At 29.5% G+C, this 18,933-nt stretch overlaps 2 protein-coding genes across 2 annotated transcripts in view; one reads left to right on the plus strand and one right to left on the minus strand.

The window, feature by feature from the left end:
* Positions 1 to 1,277, plus strand: part of LOC119674007 (putative GPI-anchored protein pfl2) — a 6,533-nt gene extending 5,256 nt beyond the window's left edge. Inside the window, exon 4 of the mRNA XM_038085129.1 lies at positions 1,273 to 1,277. Coding sequence (XP_037941057.1) covers positions 1,273 to 1,277 — 5 coding nt within the window. The remainder of the gene's footprint in view (positions 1 to 1,272) is intronic.
* Positions 1,278 to 1,305: 28 nt separating this feature from the next.
* On the minus strand, positions 1,306 to 4,667 carry LOC119674009 (odorant receptor Or2-like). Its single transcript, XM_038085130.1, has 7 exons — positions 4,524 to 4,667; positions 3,472 to 3,604; positions 3,151 to 3,418; positions 2,981 to 3,080; positions 2,808 to 2,909; positions 2,205 to 2,312; positions 1,306 to 1,407 (listed from the first exon to the last, which is right to left on the minus strand). The coding sequence occupies exons 1-7, from the start codon at positions 4,665 to 4,667 to the stop codon at positions 1,306 to 1,308; spliced, it is 957 nt and encodes a 318-aa protein (XP_037941058.1).
* Positions 4,668 to 18,933: the final 14,266 nt, after the last annotated feature.

Below are 18,933 nucleotides of genomic sequence, written 5' to 3' on the forward strand. Positions count from 1 at the left end.
AAATATCGAAAAATATACAGCGCGCGAATTTTAAATGAGAATTTCCGAAAACTTTTCAGTCTTAATGTAAAATTAAAACCACAACAATTACGAGATTTATAAATAGTCAGAATTGTTTTAGTTGGGCTTTTAGGCGCACATTAGATCTTTTAATTCGGGATGCATTCATAGCCCATTATTTAATAATGATATATAATGAACTAATAAATTAGTTATATAGTTATATATTAGGTATTAGGTATATATAAAAGTGTTCAAATTTCCGTAGTTTTAAAACAGCACTTTCGAACCAGAATCTATATCCAGCTTTTTATTCAATTTTTTTCATGCTCCATAGTCTGCATGAACGAGACTCCTAACGTAGAGCTACATAATTAAAAGCAAAACTGTGCTAAATAGATTCAAATAACCAATAACAGATTTTAAACATAAGGTATTTATTGTCCTTACCGATGTGAAAACGATACTTTTCCTTTACCCGCGAAGTTCAGCTTATGCATAGATTTTAAAACTCAGTGAAACATTTTCTAAAAACAGAACAGTTCTATATTCTTTCGGGGCATCTGGTATACCTTAAATACAATAACAATTTTTGAACAGAGTTTCTAAAATCAACTCGGCCAATTTAAGACTACTGACAAACCTAACAATATATCTTAATTCAAAATCCCAGATCTCATTCGGTTCAACTGAAACCCATATAGAGGTTTAAAACTCATTTTTTGAGAATCATACAACTTGGATTGATAAAACAAAAGTCTTACTATGCATTTCACAAAAATAAAAAGTGTCGGTATTCTTTATTAAAATTCTTGGACACTGGTATGTCCAATGAAGAAAGAAATGCTTAAATTGTTCAGACTCAAATTATTTTGTTTGTTAACATACACTTAAAACAAATACTGAACCTCGTTACCTCAAATACGTTGCAAACCTCTCTCTGTAGTGAATCTCCCTCTCTATAACGACTTCGTTATAGAGAGGTTTGACTGTATTATTTTTTATTTGTTTCATATGATGTAATACATATATTTAAAAATGTGCATTATTAAGAAATGTCAACTGCGGAAATATATTATTTTATTTATTGTTTTTTTATTCATAAAATATTTAAATTATAAAAGCTAAATTGTTGCTTTTAATGTGCTCAAAATTATCGATTATTGCTAATACATTGTATTATTTATATAAGCGCATACTACATAAGTTTTTTTAGGAAATTATTTTTAAATATATATTTCCAATAATGTTTTTATAATTGCATTTATTTAGACTAAATTTAGAAACATTTTTAGTCCATTATTATTACGGTGAAAAGCGCTGCATCAATGTAAAAAATGAATAAGAAGCATTTAGTAACGCTTGAAATGTCTCCAGAGTCATTGGGCACCAATTACCAGCACGGAACTGTAAAATAATTAAAATGCTATTAATAATATATATTCATTATGGAAAACAAAAAAAATAACACAATAGAATACGATTCTTACATTTAACAACTTTGTTTATATTTAGAAAACAATTCCTTTTATTTAGATTGAATTTGATTGAATGATTGTATGAGCGCTGTAATTTTAACTTAAGTCCTATTCAGAACATTCAAAATAATTACAAACAGATTATATACCATTTCTATATCCATGAACGTAAGATTACATAGGCCACCAATATTACCACCAATACTAAAAATTTCTGTTACCTTTGCTGAAACATTATCTCAAGTTCAGTTCTCGCAATACTACACTTACAAACTTAGCCGATGTTAAAACGATCGCTCATACTAGAATAAAAGAATCCTGCATATATACCAAAATGTGCACAATTGTGCTACTAAAATATATATTTATTTATAAGCGGAATAATGTGTATTGGAAAATCCAACTATCTTAAGCGCTTATGAACTCTCCTATAACTACAACCGGAACTAATTTAGATATACCTTCAATAGATAAATAACAGCTTATTTGTTCATTATCCATTATTCCGATCAGTTGGTTTATTTTATCAAGTTGTTAGTACTTTTTATTTAGCACACTTACTAAAATGATAAGCAGAATCACAGATCAAGTTTGCATGGTATCAATATGTACTCAATATATAGTCTAAGTCTTTGTGTGTCGCTTTATCCCAAATACTTCCATCTGTCAGCATTATTCCTACGCTCTTTTGATTAAACATAAATATAAATATATTCTAGAGCATACCTGTAAGCTTTGTTGACTGCGACTCATCATGATTACTATACATTTTGTTAATTTTTTACTGCCATTCATCCAGTTGATACCATAAACAGACTCAGCGACTTTTTCACTCTGCAAAAAAGAAAACCTTCAGTAAGTATAGATTATACTTACTTAATGTAAGTAGATTGTTAATCAGAAATTTTTATATTAAATAATATTAAAATAAAAAATAAGCCAAGGATTTAAAAACTATCCATAAAAATATATTTCTATATATTGTAAAACGAAATGTAGTCGGCTTAGAATCCGCCTTTAAAGTAATCAATTCCACATCCACTAGAATTTAATATTTATAGAACATATTTAACTAATCATTTTCTAACAAGATAATATTTTATAGTTTACTATATAAAAATTAATTACGTACTAAATAATTATATTTGTGATTAATACCAATAGTTTAAAGCAATCTTTTCGCACTGTACTTCTATGATTATATAAAAAAACATTTTTGGAATCCAGATCTTTCAATACAGTTTACACAATTAGAATAGAAGTTTTTATTTTTTGAATACAATGAAGTATATTCAGCTTTCACCTTAAATATTTCCGCCCACAACTTACCTCCAGTGAAAACTCATTTGCATGCCAATATGACAAGAAGAGCGTATATAAGCATCCAAAAATATAAATTGAACCATGAAATTTTATCATCCAACTCTTTGACTAAAAATATTTAAAATATATATTTCATGAATATTTAAAGGCACCTTAAACTTAAACCATAAATATCCTACCGCTGTTATGAAAACTAATAGCACACAAACCATGAGCCCCGAGAAAAGCAACTCAACTAGATTAACGAATGAAACTAGTTCGTTCAAATGTTCGTGATATCTGAAAAATAATGGAACACCATAGATAATATATTTCAAAACACTTCAAAATAAAAACAAACAATATTCACCTTATAATCCACTTATGCATTTTTACACAATCTCTTAGGATCCTTAACATGTCATCATTATTCATATCGCCCAATTTTGATAGTTTTTGTTGTAAACAACGTAGAAAAACAATCCCGAATATAATCCAAGATATGAATAAATTAGTAAAGGGTATGTAGGTGCATAATGCCCATGGGCCAATTAAAAAGTATTCCACAAAATATATTATTTCATAGAAGGGACTTTCTAATACATTAATTCCTGGTACAGAAATTTTAATAGGTAATTCTAGAAAAAATCCGTGAAATTAAAATTTTACAATATAACAACATAACGTATACTTCTATTTTCTAATAAAAGCGGGTATAATGTTGTACCAAAACATGCAATGCTTGTGATGATTAAGCCATATTTTGAAATTTTGTTAGCACGACGGATACCTTCACGAAGTATTTTACTTAGCTCGGGGTCACCCTATGAAATAGATTTATTACATTTATTTTATCCTTATTTCCTATAAGATAGTAACTCGGTAAATTTAGAACAACTAATGATTACTCATATACATTATATATAATGTATAATCCAGTCAATGCGTAAAGAGGGGTTTTGAAAATACCTCGAGTTAAGAGTTAAAGAGTAAAAGTGCTCAAATGCACTGGCTCAAATAGCTTCAACATAAATAAAATATTATATTATTTTATATATTATATTATTTTTTTTTTAATTAGTAAAATGCCAACTATGAAAATTTGAAGGACGATTGAACAAACTATAAAAAATTAACCTAAATTCCACATTATTTTAGGTGTAACCCAAAGTACAAATTTCGGATTAATCAAATACCACAAGTGGCTAGAGATATTAATTTTTTAATAAGCCATCTGTAAAAAAAACTTAACTTTACAACTATGTCTTTTTTTCCATTTGCTAATAATAAAGCACTAGAATATCAATTTACAGTTCTTGAAGAGACAGCTGTGGTAGTAGTTCTAGGATGTGTGCTTCAGAGAGGCATAAATATTGGACTTAATGGATTGGTCGTGTCCAAAATCATATCAACTTTACCTGATATATAACACCTATCTTTTTAATATAATTATATATTTACGATTATCTATTTCCGAAATTTATGGAGTTACTATAAATAGTAATTATAATTCTGTTTATACATTATACTTATACAATTTATACAATTTATAAAACATTAGCAAATTTATTAGATTGCACTGACCTCTATAACATAACACAATTTTTCGATATTTTTCATCATAACCACGAACCTTTTCTCGTTTTTCATAATGATAAATATTCGTACTACCGAATTCATAAATAAACACAGAAAAAACAAATCTAATACTAAAACGTCAATAAATTTATAGAACTTATATACGTCGTAGAATACGCCAAAGATCATAACAATGGGCAAAGCGGTGATTGCCACAGCTCTCTTATAACTTTTGCTTTCTAGAATACCCATAACTTTCCATAATTTCACATTTATGGAAAAAAGTTTTAAATCGGCATAAGTTATCATCTTAAGGTAGAAGAATGAAGTCAATCCATTAACTTTCACTTTAACTAAAACACTCCGCACGAAGTAAGATATTCAGCTACTTATAACTCATTTAAAATGGGATTTAAATGGGGATATCCCATTTTGAATGGGATAAATTGAGGCAATTTATTGATAATTATGTTATTAATTTCAATTACAATAAATAGTGAGAAAAACTTACATATGTTTTAAAAATATTTATAATAATATAGGGCTAGAGTTTAAATTAAATATTTAATTCTGTTACTGCACTTTTATTTAATAAAGTATATTATATTCCCACTGTAATAAAACTATTCGATTTAGGCAAAGATAAAAGATATAGAATATTATAAATAATACAAGACAAAAAAATTTATTAACGATATGAGATTTTATTTACTTAATGTACTAGATATAAAGGAAATCTTGTAAAAGCATGGCTACGAAACCATTGACAAGATGCCTTTATCGTCTACGAATGATGGATTTATAAGAAAAATTTAACTGATTGTACTTTATAATAAAGAATAAATAGGATTAAACTCTGGACAAGAAACGCGTGGCAGCAAAACTTGTTTGACAATAGTTTTACTTATCCTAAAATTTGTGACGAAACATAACATCACTGCTAGCCGCAACTGCCCTATTCCCCAGATACGCTGTGACCTTTTTGTATTTCCCGAACTTAAAACAAAAAACTAAAAGCCAATGATTCCCCACAATGCATAACATAAAGGCGAAATCGCAGATTGTACTCAAGATCATACCTAAAAATTTGTCCCAATAGCGTTGCTCAAATTGGATATAAATGAATAATATCACAGGAAGCTTACTGTGACTACTTTTAAATAAATGCCTATATTTTCTAAAAACCCAAAAATTCATATTATTTCTCGATTACAAATCGTATATATACTAATTGGAGTGCCAACAATATGAATTATGTACAATATTTTAACAGTAAAGTACTTAATCGTTCGATTCTTGTGACTAAAAGAAGTTGCTAACATATTCGCACAACACTCCAAGTGACCATCAGGCTGAGAAGTTGTACAACTACGTTAGAAACTTCATTCTGTGTAGAAAAAAAACTGAGGCTACATTATGGCCAACGTTAAGCGTCTATCTTAGAAAATAGACAGTTAACTTTGGTTAAAACCTTTGGTCACATTCTTTGTGAGAGTATAGCTTTGATCTGGACCAGAAAAAGATTACTGGGTTGGAGTTCTTAACCCCATTTGCTATCAGGTTCTTCTTAACAGCTGACATTTAAGCTTTCGTTCAAAAAGTGGACTTATACCAATGTCTTGGATAGTTGGTAGTACTATCATTGGATAGTACTATTATGATAGTAGGAGTACTATCATGATTGGAGTACTCTCCGTACTGGCTTTGTACCTTGTATATTTTATTAATATCTATCGTTACACAAAAGACAATATAAATGATTATTAGGCCAATAGCAAACATTGCAAAAGACTTAAATACATCATAAATTCAAATACATATACATAATTGGCTTATTTAAGAACAAACTAAGAAAACTAAGAATACTGGTCATTATAGAGGACACTTGTGAGCAGATTTAATAATACCATTAAGTTGCATATGCAGATTCTATGAAAATGTAACTAAATCACCTGAACACGTACTAAAGAATTATCGTACCCTGATATGTAGTAGATAAATGTGCCTGTGATCACACTTAATACTCGGCAATAAATTAAAGGTAAAGTGACTAAATAAGAACTTATACTATACTATCCAAATTTTTATCACTAAGTATAAGTTAATTAGAGTACTGCAAGTGTTATGCATAAGGGATTATTATTCGCAAATTTTTTCAATACTCCATCGATTAGAATTTAATATAATAATTATCACTATAATATAATTATAAAAAATTTAACATAAACAAATATTTTATTTTCTTTATTTATTTAAAGTACAATAAAATTTTTTAAATATTTCCGAATAGTTCATATAAAGCTTATTGTTTTCAAGCTACTTTGATGAACAGTAATTAAACCAAATAATTTTCTTCAATTTCAATTTTATCCTTTCGAAATATAAAAACTTTATCTAATTTTAAGCTAACCAAAAATTTAAGAGCGCAGATTTGACTTCGAAGCAAAAAAAGTGTTTGAACCATCATAAATTCATAATGAAATACGACCAGAGCCCAGCACAGTTTGTGCAGAGATAGTGAAACCACTGCCAGGCTAATGTCATAAATAAATCGACTTGCACACATGCGGCAGGACTGCTACAGTCAAATAGCCAAACCAAAGTATTCTAGAAACAGTACCACCAGATATTGGAACATTCAAACAATGCTCCTCACCCGCAAAGATTCATCCGACAAAGAGACAAACGGGCAAAATGAAATTACTTTTACGATTATTTGAGGTTATTATTGCGGCTGGCCATTGCTGGTCTGTGGCATCATTTACAGCACATACAGGCCAGTTATAATTCCATGAGCGAAAAGTATTTAACTTTAGTGCGTAAATGTGGCCAGTATCTAAGTATCTGAATTGGAGCAGTGCAATGAGACAACCTTAATTAGATTTGTACATTAGACGTGAAAAGAAAAGCTCTAAAACTATTTACAGATTGTTTATATGCCAGACATGTGCTTAGTGTGCAATAACAAAGCAACGGAGCGAAAAGGACGACAGGGACGAAATAATAACTGCTACATTGTAGCAGTTTTACTGAACATTGTAGCAGTTTTACTGCACTATCTGAAGTCAGCACTTCCTTTATTGAAGGTTGTAAATAAAGTATGAAATATTATGTTACTCATATCTGCCCGTACATTAATTTTGCCTAATTTAATTTGCACGCTTTTTTAATAAAAATAAGAATCAAAATAATTTTCGCCCTTAAACACACTAACGATTTTGCCAATACGTGTCGGGGGCACATCCTTCAGGGGGCTATGTATACAGTGCATACATATTGCACGTTATTATATTTAATTAAAGTATGAGTGTTTGTGTTCTATTATATTAACTTCATTGCGAATATTAATAAATGTTTTATACGTGTACGTTCGATCAGGCCAAAATTTAATTAAATATTTCCATACAACAAAAACAAATACAGTCCTTATAAAAAATATAAGGATAATGAAAAATATATGCAAAAAAATTAAAGTCTGTTAGTTTGGAGAGAAGGTTGTATTAACTTTTATATATATTTTGCATTAAAATTACGTTAATTGTCTAATAAAAAATTTAAGAAATATAAGTTCACCATTGCTTCAATCAAATTTCATATATATATCACATGACTTGATAATCTATTAAATAGGTACTCTCCATATCGATTGTATATAAGGTAAATGATTATAAGGTAGTTAAATTATTTATAAGAGCTGACTGTTCAAGTGACTTGTAAGGATCAGCAAATCCAAATACTTAGCTTCTTTATGAGGTAATAGAAATATTCAGTAAAAAGAATTTTTTCTTAGTTTAATATGTAAGTAATAGGCAATAGTAGTTATCTAAGCTTACTAACCTGTAAAGACCATCAATTCCAAATACTTAGCAAATTCTTGATTTAATAAAGGGCTTAACTATAAAGCATTTTATCTCACTTTAGTAGGCAAGCAAGCTGACTGTGAGGTCGCTAGAACCACTTCCTGTGTCTCTGTCCACCACTTCAGACAAGGCGATTTCAATGTCTTGGGAATCACATTTTCACTGACTTGGAAGAGATAACGAAAGCAAACTCATCGGATCTCCTAAACTTCATCTGGAAAACCAAATAGTTTAACAAGGATTACAAAGGTTAGCAATTAGCAAATAGTAACCTACAGGGCCTAAATATTTTTTCGGCTTTCTTTATAGATATTATCTATTAGTATGGAGCCGCAGTTAGTGCTTCTCTTAGATGTTTTTCCATTTTAATATAATTTATTATTTATTTTACTTTCATCGTCCTTTCCGATTTCTATGCATGAATTACATTTATTGCTGCACAACGTGTTGTTTCATAAATGATGGCAATTTATTTACAACTTAATTAATGTTTCGTCCATAAATATTTTTATTGTGTTTTTTTCAACTTTAAAGGCATACAATTGCAGCATTGTTACATTTTTAAAATAAAAAAAAATTGAAAAATTTATTTGCATTGCAACACAAGAAAAAGCTACTAAATATTAACAATATTATATTCTTGTGAAACTGTTATTCTAAACAAAAAATAGTATTAATATAAATATCAGATATGGCAATTTAAAGTCCTTAAAATATTTTACAGTGCAATTAGTGAAATAGATATAGAATTCATAAACATCCTTTATCAAATTATATCCAAATAATAATACAGAAAAGTTACAGACTTCACTACAGAATTCACTTCATTATATTTTAAATGGTATTTTTCTCTTAACTAAACCCTGGCCCCTTTCCTCCTCATAGGAAATACGGGTACTAATATATAAGCGCTGACCATAAAGTTCTTGATTTCAACATTCAAATCTAGTAATTTCATACTAAATCTTAAAAATATTGTCTTTCAATGACAATATCTATAAGTGTAGTCATTATAAAATATTTAACTGATGTAATTATGAATCTTTAACTTTTTCCTTTGAAAGGAGAAGCAACCTTCCATACATTGAAGTCTTTTTCTTTGGCTTTGATCCAGGTTTGTACCCGTAATTTAACCCCGATACTCGACGAGTCCATAATCTAGAGATTAATTTAATAGGGAAAATCCTACTTAGCATTCCAAATTAGCCATATATTTGTTTCTTAGAAAAAGTGGTTAACAAAGTAGTAATCAAGTTAATAAGTAATAGTTTTACTTCAGAAAAGCGACTTCAAACTTTAAAGCTTAAGTTTGAGTTAAAATTCAAACTATAACAAACTATGAACCAAAGAACAATTTTCGTACGCATAAAACAAAAAGGCCCAAAAAAGAAATAAAAAACTATATATTATGTAAATTATGGATCAATTGTTCATAAGAAAAGCGGAAAAATAAAGAAAAACTTCATCTCGCTAAAATAATCAATAAAGTACTTTTCAGATATACATTACTCTATAATATAAAATTCAACTGTTATTTCTGCACAATGTATGTATAGCCAATACCTATGCCATAGATCCATCATATTTCGATAGGATGGTCATGCTCTCATGAGAACTCGTTTCATTATAATACCCAATCATATGATATAACCTGGAGAACATTGAAGAAAGATTTCTTTGATATGTATTTGTGATTATATTTAGATAAAAATTTTATAATTAAATATAATTCCTTATTTCTAATGAATCCAATAAATGGATTCAAATTGTAAGAAATACTTATTTAAAATTTAATCGATTTGATGTGGTATTGGTTACAAATACACTTCCGAAATGATAATTAAAACCAAGGCCATCATCTAAAGAAAATACAGACAGATAGAAATAATAAGAGGTTAAATAAATACCAATACTTGAACAGCCACAATATATATACATAATATGAAGTGGAAGGGCAAACAGGATGAAAATAAGCTCTGCTCCAAATATTGATTTAAATTGATATAGTTTTTTTTTTTGTATGATTTCAAAGAATTCAACTAAAAATATAAAATCAAACAAAAAACTGTAGCATATTTGCCCAGGATATGAAATATCAAAGGAATATGAAGATGATTGCAATTGAAATGTACTCGAATCATATCGGAAGAGCGCAGGTCGGACACATCTTTTATTTAGGGTTTTTGTTAGTTTAAAATATTTAATGCGAAATGTTCTCCAGATATAATAGCCTAATAAAAACTAAGAAATATTGTCACTCAACAAATTACCCATACTAAAGTAAGTAAACGATGGCATTCATACATAGATATAAACACATCTAGTCGAAGGCCTATGATAGTTTCTTTCATTCATTGTGGACTTTAAACGCTGTGAAAAATCTAAAACAATATAGTAGGGGACTGTCCTCTCAAAAACTGATAAATCGAGTAACAAACTCTTATTTATAACATGTAATTGATCGAATTGAAAATATTTTGTGCAAAACTAACGGAATTATTAATAATAACTTGTGCATTATGGATATAGATTATGACCAGTAGAGGTGCCTTAAGAGGAGTATATACTGTGATAAGTAGAATCTCGAAAACAGACTGTTATGACTATTTACGTAAGTAAGATAAAATAGGTAAAATTTATCCTAAAAATTACCTATACTTAATTGTTATTGAATATAAAAGAATTATCTCATATGAATACATTAGGAGTTGTCATTTAACCAACATTTCAGCAATCTTAAACTATCCTCTGCAAAGTATTTTTTTCAGTAATGCGTTATGTAGTTATAGATTTCCTAATTACCAGTTTAAATCCCATTTTTATCACAAATGTTAAGCTACCCTAATAAAAATGACGACATCCAGAACGAAGTCGCTTTGATTTTCTAAAACGAAGGAGAAGTGTTTGTTTTGGCTACTTTCACCAAAAATTGAAAAATATCAAATACACATGGGAAGAGAATACAACATCCAATTCGGACTTTATTTGGGACTTATAAAACGAATAAAATTAGTATTAAATATTAATTTTATATTTCTGTATATTTAATTTAAATCAGTCAAAATACTAAACGTGCTTTGGTTATATTAGTAAAAAGTTAAGTGTATTTCTAATAAATGAGTTCGATTTCTGTAAATAATATAAATAATTAATTATGCGAATAAGAGCGTATACTTCACGTAATATAAATAATGTAGAATACCATTCCTAGTAATATTCTAAGTATTTGTTTTTTTCTTACACAGCTTAACATTCCGTTAAGTGTCTTAACTTACTGTTCAATTATATAATATACATATAACATATATATTTTTTGCTATCATTCTTCAATTTCCTTACTCAATGCATTTAACTTTGTCGTCTTTACTTTAGTCATCCACTTTTCATGCTCTCAGAATTTCATATTCAAGTGCTTTCCACAGCTTTCTTCCGATTGGTTATTATAGATATGTGGCCAACCATTATCTACGCTTTATCGTCGATTGCATTATTGTGTCACATTATATGAGCCAGTCTTCCTTATGATTATAGCATCTTCTATAAAGTCATCCCTACAGTTGGCGACGTTTATCTTAACTAAAGATTGAGATACAAGTTTGTAGAAAAAGTTATTTTATATTCAAGTGCTTTCTACTGCCTTCTTCCAATTGACATTATAGATATGTGGCCAACCATTATCTACGCTTTATCGTCGATTACATTATTGTGTCACATTATTTGAGCCAGTCTTCCTTATGATTATAGCATCTTCTATAAACTCGTCCCTATAGTTGGCGTTGTTTATGTTAACTCAAGATTGAGATATAAGTCTGTAGAAAAAGCTATTTTTAAATGAAAAATTAAACTAATTAAGTTCGTTACTTTTGATATGTTCAAAATATGCTTCAAAGAATTTTGCTTTTGAATATTGCAACAATATTTGTAAAATTGAACCATATACCCATGTCTACTGATGGCATCATATATTGACTTCTTGATTTCTTTGGATAAAATATATGAATCCTTCCATTACCCATTATTAATGCTAGTCTTGCAGAAAATCTAAAGAAAGTAAAACCATCTTTAAGACCTTACTTCATCTCCCGACCAATTGTTAAGATATCTGTATATAGCAAGTGATTTCATTGCTCGGAAATGACATACATTATTTTAAAATTAATACAAAAACATCGTTGAAATGTACAATATAGCCATTTTCAGGTACATAAAAAAATATGAAGACTTACGAAGATTATCGCTAAACGAAAAACGGCTGAATAAACATAATCTCTTACTGAAGTGGAGATCTGTATCTCTTTAGGATACATTTAATTAGTTAAATAACTTAAATTGAAATGCCTTATACCAACATATTAATTAAATAGTTAAACCTATACAAAGTTTATTCTTCAGACACTTCAAAAAGTTTACTTTAATGCACAACGAACTTTCGCTATATTTAACAAGATAATCCCTCATAAAAACAAAAAGTATCTGTTACTGTTACTTACACTGTTTGAATTATAAAATAAGAAAATACCAAAATTAAAAACAAAAAAGACGAAAATTATTTTAAACTATAAAATGCCAACTTCAAACTGCAAAGAGTCGTAAAATTTCAAGGAATTTAAAAGCCGGCAAGAAACAAAAAGTGCAATTTCCATTCGTACAAATAATTAAGCCCTCAATTGTTTGCAATACCAGGACCCAGTAATTTATACGTGTTGGTATAAGGTAATTTAGTAACTTGAGATATTTTCCTACCAGTAGCTTTGCGATTACTCTAATGTAGTTGCAGTTACAACAAATTGTTGGTTGCGATACTCGAAGATACTTTATTACCTTCTCGGGCAATTCATTCATGTTCGCAGTTTGGTATTTGGTGCTCTGTGCTCGGAACCCTTTCGGCCACTTTCTGCTTAATACAAAGTCATTTATTTAATTTACTACTTTTTGGCGAAAATTGCAGTAATTCACCAAAGCAGTAAGTAAAAGCATATTATTTTCAGGCTATGAATAATTTACCCAAATCGGATCTACTCCACCTCAATACCGGCGCAGTGAAAGGTATTGTGAGCGGATTAGTACGAATTTGCATATTTTAATTATTTAAATTGTTGTGTTAAGGACTTAGACAAGCAGAAAATGCTGCAGACAATAGAAAAAGATATTGGACTCCACTTTTTAGAATATTAACAAAAGAGAAAGTTTAATTAAAAGCAGTTCGTTTAAAGATTTTTCTCATTCCAATCCAATGACGATGTGAGTGTTAAGAATTGCTTTCTAGAGTTTAATAAAGAAAAGTCAATTTCTGAAATGATATCTTGATCACAAAATCTTTATGAAAGGAGAATTTAGTTTATTTTTAAAAGTAAAAAAATACGCTACGTCCTCATTAAATACTCCTTATATTATACAAAATATTGTAAAATAAATCTAAAAAAACTGGGTGTACGATTATGGCATGTTCAAGTATAGTATATTACGTCTCGTCAAATAAATAGTATATAATTCAAAGACTAGATTGACTATAAAGATCTAAACTACAAATTGGCAAACAATATCATGCCTCACTTTCTTCCCATCAATCTATTTAATAAACAAACTGTCATCCTTAACATACAGAGACTTAAATATCTAAGCTTCTGATACTTAAAGATGTGTGAGCAGAGTTAAATTCTAACAACCAGAATAAGATATACGTATTCTTCCCTAAATTTTTGTGATTACTTCTCTATTCATATTTTAAGGAAAAATATAAATATATAATTATAGCGAAAGGAAATGGAACAATTTTCACGTACTGTTCCGCATTAAAACAGATCGTAGTCTACATAACGAAGACACAAAAATATGCTAGAGATGTGTAAACCCTACCCAATATTCTTAGTAATCCGTTGAAAATCTTCCTTTTTTTCGAGTGCCCAGTCTGTGACCAAATTGTTGCGACCTCGATTAAACCATTATATCATAATATACAGTCGACACAGATACATGTTGACAATAGTCGACATATCTTAAGTAATTTATTTAGTATGTGACAGTATATGTATCGAAATTCGAAGGCAGATCTGGCTGTTATCCAGCGACAATGAAAGAGTATCAGAACTGATCATAATTAAAAATAATACAGTATGTGGTAGGACACAGAAATAAATCAACAAAAACGAATTATTATATATGTGGGTTTAAAGAATGTAGGTGATAATTTTTTTTTGTAGTAGATAGAAGCATCAAATTTCATCGTGTTACACTTTAACCCATCGAAACTAACAGAATTCAGATGGTATATAGTAAGCATGTTATATATGTCATTTGAATTGAATTTTTTCGTATTTCATGAGCTTTTTGAAATCGGGTTTGCTAAGTGAATGTTTCTCAATGTGTGTGTTCTTTTTTTAATGTTTTTAAAAACGAATGGCAATTCTTGTACAAATTGGATCCGGCTAACATAATCTCAACTCTGGGATTGCACGTCTGAATCAAACAGGTAGATAATGCAAGGATATCAAAAGAACATTCTAAGAACAATTGCCAATGCTCCTTGGTATGTCCGTAAGAGTGAACTTAATCGTCTTTTGATAATTGCTAAAATAATCACGCTTTAGGCTGAAGCACCTAGAAAAAAGATTTGAAGTTCACTGTAATAAAGAAGTTTCATCACTCCGTCAAACAGAATACCTCGTACGACAGCTTAAGAGAACCAAACTGTCTAATTTAACAAATTAAATCATATATTACCGATTGTACTATAATATTATCGATAAGGATTAGTATCGATTAATTAAATAAAAAAAATTTTTTTTGGTGATTATATTAGAGAAAGGCATATATAGTTGCAATTATATATGGACCTTAGATATTATAACCCTTTGGTGAATTAATGATTTTAGGAAAAATAAATTTCATATTGTAACATAAATTTATTATTCAAAAATAAATTTAATTTTCAACTACTTTAAGAAACTGTAAAAACATTTTGACTTTCCGTAAATTAGTAAGATGCTGTGGAGGTATCTATTTCTTTAACCATGGAAGCTTAGATATAAGATATAAATTTACTTAAAAAGTAAAATATTTACACTTTAATGCTAATACATTAAATTCAAAATATTTTTGTTTTTTCTATAGGATTTTCAAAAGTCATGCCAAAAAGACGGAACAGAATAGAATAACTTCTGTCAGACATTGAAATGCGTGTACATGTACAATCTTTTCCAGCCGTTCGAATTTCAAGTCCGTCCGCACGAAACATAGTCAGACTCGACTATACTTGTCTATTGTCAGTTACTTAGTGTGTGATGTGGAGAGTGTTTGCACAATATTTGCATTTTCACTTTTGATTTATGCTTATCAAAGTGTAAATTACACATGCCAAGAGGTGCAAATGTATTGCAGTCGACGGAATCCTGCCGCAACCAAGCCGAGTTTCATAGACTTTGTGTATACTCGTTCCGGAATAGAAGAATACATTGAATTGAAAGTATTTCATTATAGTCTCTTCTGTTAACCACATAGAATAGGTAATCATAGATGTAGACAACTTTCAGATTGTGTTGTGATATACCATAAGCACCAACCGAAGGTGGCATGCAGCGTATGGCGCAAGGAGCGAGTGTTCGTACGGATGTGGCTGCTCTGGTGCTGTTAATAATGAAAATGTTCTGTTGTGGTCTCGGCCAACGACAAAGGCAACTGATAATTTGCAATGATTGAATGTAATTGAGGATGTTTGAATTGCTTCATGTTGCCTATAAACCGTAAAAATATAATTTAAATATTTCCGTACTTTACTGAATTTCAATGTCATTTAAATGTGTAAATGCTACCCTTTATAGTCTGTTCTTTTATTGTGGTTATTTCTCTACTAATTACAAACCAAAATTAGCTTCATTCCATTTGCAGATGCCATGCCAAATGCTCCAAACACGGAAAACTTTAGCAATCACAAAAACAACTTCCGCTTTCGTATTGAACTTTTCAGTTGTGACGGACGGAAGTGAAACATAAGATCCTTTCTGTGTAAAATCTCAAAGAGCAGCACAAATGACAATAATGTTTTTCGTAAAGGCTCTTGGAATTATAACAACAAAAATCATACATTTTAATGATAAATAAAATCAACAATATCATTGACAAACGGAACAAAGTTATATGGATATGATTCAATTAAAGGTTGCTTTAATAAGAAATTTAATGCAATTTTTTAAAGATTCTACAAAGAAAATTACTTAAACTATTATTATAAATTTTTGAACCTTAATATCACTGTGCTGGTTCAATCACTTTAATCACCGAATAAGGTAGATTGTAACGTTTTTCTATTTATTAAAATTGAAAAGAGACAACGTTTTTGAACCATAGATAAAATACACACTAATACGCAGATTAAAATCAAGACCGTACCTAAAAATGTCTCCCAATAGTATTTCTCAAACTGAAAACCAGTATTTTAAAGACTGACTGATTTGAAAGAGATGGAGTAAAGACTGGAAATTAAAATAATATTTTTTATAAAAATACAAAGAAACCTTGAAAGGCATAAAAAAAAAATTCAATACATATTTATCTGCAACGTAATTATTCTGATATTTATTATTCTTAATATTTGAGGGGAGGAAACTAAATATATAACTATATATCTTCGACACAATTTCCCTCCCCAAAAAACAACCCACTGATTTTCTTAAATGCCTTTTCCATAAAACTCCCAATACTTAGCTCTCTATTTCAACGAGTTAATTCGTTCCCACCACCTATTTTCGTTGTATAATCGCAGATAACGAACTCTAAAGAGCATACTTCTTTTGTAAATACCCATCATCGCCATAAATAACGTTCACTATGTTATGAAAACTTAAATACTTATCTTCTAATATCTTTTCCTCTTGATTATGGGAATGCGACCTCAACCAGATGTCTTTCACAATCTGAAAGCTGGGATCTTCTAAACTCGTTTCTAAGACATGGTTTTAGTAGGTTCAAGTCTCACGCTGTGAAGTGATAAATTGAAGTGATGAATATTATTTTAATATCATTGCGTTGTTTCGAACAATAAAGAATAATAGAATGTAAATATTTGTAATTATAACTAAATGTATAATTGAATAATTATTTAGAAATTAAATTCTCATGGGTCGATACTCTAGCAATACTAGATAAATCTGTAATTTGTGTTTCTGACGCAAAATAAATTCGAGCAGTCAATGGAGCTAAATAGCTCCATATCGCTGTAGTTCGATTTACATTACCCTTGGAAGTACACGGTTTTATTGAGCTATGTGATAAGTTTCAAATGATCAGCACAAATCAGCACTAATAATGAATTCGGTTTTTATTACGCTTTAACGTTACTAGAATGTAGTGCTTAGTATGGTTAGCAAGTGGGGAACTAAACACTAAAAAAAATTGTTTAGCAAAACGATCCATACGCTCCCTTTGTGCATCGCGTTATATCGCTTACATAAAAAAAAATTAAACTCATTGGTTTTTTTTTAGTTAATTCCATATATCAATAGTATATCAATAGTTAATCTATGTGAAAATATAAAAGTGACTTCTGACACACATTTTTAATTGAAGAATATTTTATTTATTATAGAATATGGCTGCAATAATTTATTAAAACATTCTAGTGTAAAATATTTCTTTTTATGCTAATATTTTAAATAAAATATTCTAAATTTAATTTAATTTTTAAAATGACATCACTATATTGCTTATTTAGTAAAGTCTTTTAAGTAAAATATTCGAAAACTTTTGCTTTCACTTCCTGCGTCACTACAATTAACAATATCTAAGAAGTTTTATTATCATTTCTACATTTTCTCTATCTGTACCCAATTTCTCTTTAGGTACTTTGCATAAATGCTGGAATCTTAAAACGATAAACTTTTCTGGAGTTTTTGTTGTTGTTATAGGAATTTTGAAAGATTCTTATCACTCCAAACTCCAAACCGAAAATGCAAAATTCTTGTTTACAAAACAATTCCTTTTGCTGAACTATTTTTTGTTTTCTTGTCATACCGAAAATTGTTGTATGTCTGTGAATAATAAAAAAAAAAAACAAAAAACAGCCGTGAGCTTAGCACACACACTCAATTGTATTCCTTATACGAGTATTATTCTATTCCACATGCACAAATGCCGTACCGGGAGCTGTACGGGGCCTCACACTTCATGGCAACTCCAACACATTTATGCTCACACGCTAGCTAAAATCCACTTTCTAAAATGAAACGTATGTCTGCCCGGAAGTTAGATTTAAATATGCACACTTCTACACAGCCATTCGAAATTTTTGCTACTAAACTTTATGTTCTTAACTCCAACAAATTTTCCCCAATCTCCCCAACCATTTAAAATGTTTTAGCGCCCAAGTGTTTGGCACTGATTTTATGCTTTATAACTCCGAAATCCCAAAGGCAAACAACAACTCATGCAAAGTGTTGCACTTCCACCTGAGGGCCGCGATTGTGCCCCAAAAGTTTCGCAGCACCTATTGGGGCGGGTAGTAAAGTGAAGTGAAGCAATCTTTATGTGATGCTGCGAATTTTAAACGATTCCATCACACGAATTATTTAAAACTCAGTTACGTTTGGATGAGGATATTGAGGATATACCTTTTTACTTGCAATTTCGAATTCAAATTTCCAAAGATTTTTATATTTATTGGCAACAGAAATTTTTTTCCATCCATCCATCATCACAATCTGCGGCTGGGGTGAAATATTGTA

This window comes from Teleopsis dalmanni, chromosome 2 (assembly GCF_002237135.1).
Source record: "Teleopsis dalmanni isolate 2A chromosome 2, ASM223713v2, whole genome shotgun sequence".
NCBI lineage: Eukaryota > Metazoa > Arthropoda > Insecta > Diptera > Diopsidae > Teleopsis > Teleopsis dalmanni.

Bases quoted from the DNA above. Each gene is read 5' to 3' on its own strand.
- LOC119674009 (XM_038085130.1), bottom strand. From the start codon at position 4,667: ATGATAACTTATGCCGATTTAAAACTTTTTTCCATAAATGTGAAATTA. The intron at 3,605-4,523 runs GTATATAAGTTC...TCTATTTCATAG, and splicing joins TCTTTGGCGTATTCTACGAC to GGTGACCCCGAGCTAAGTAA. The intron at 1,408-2,204 runs GTATGCTCTAGA...ATTATTTTACAG, and splicing joins GCAGTCAACAAAGCTTACAG to TTCCGTGCTGGTAATTGGTG.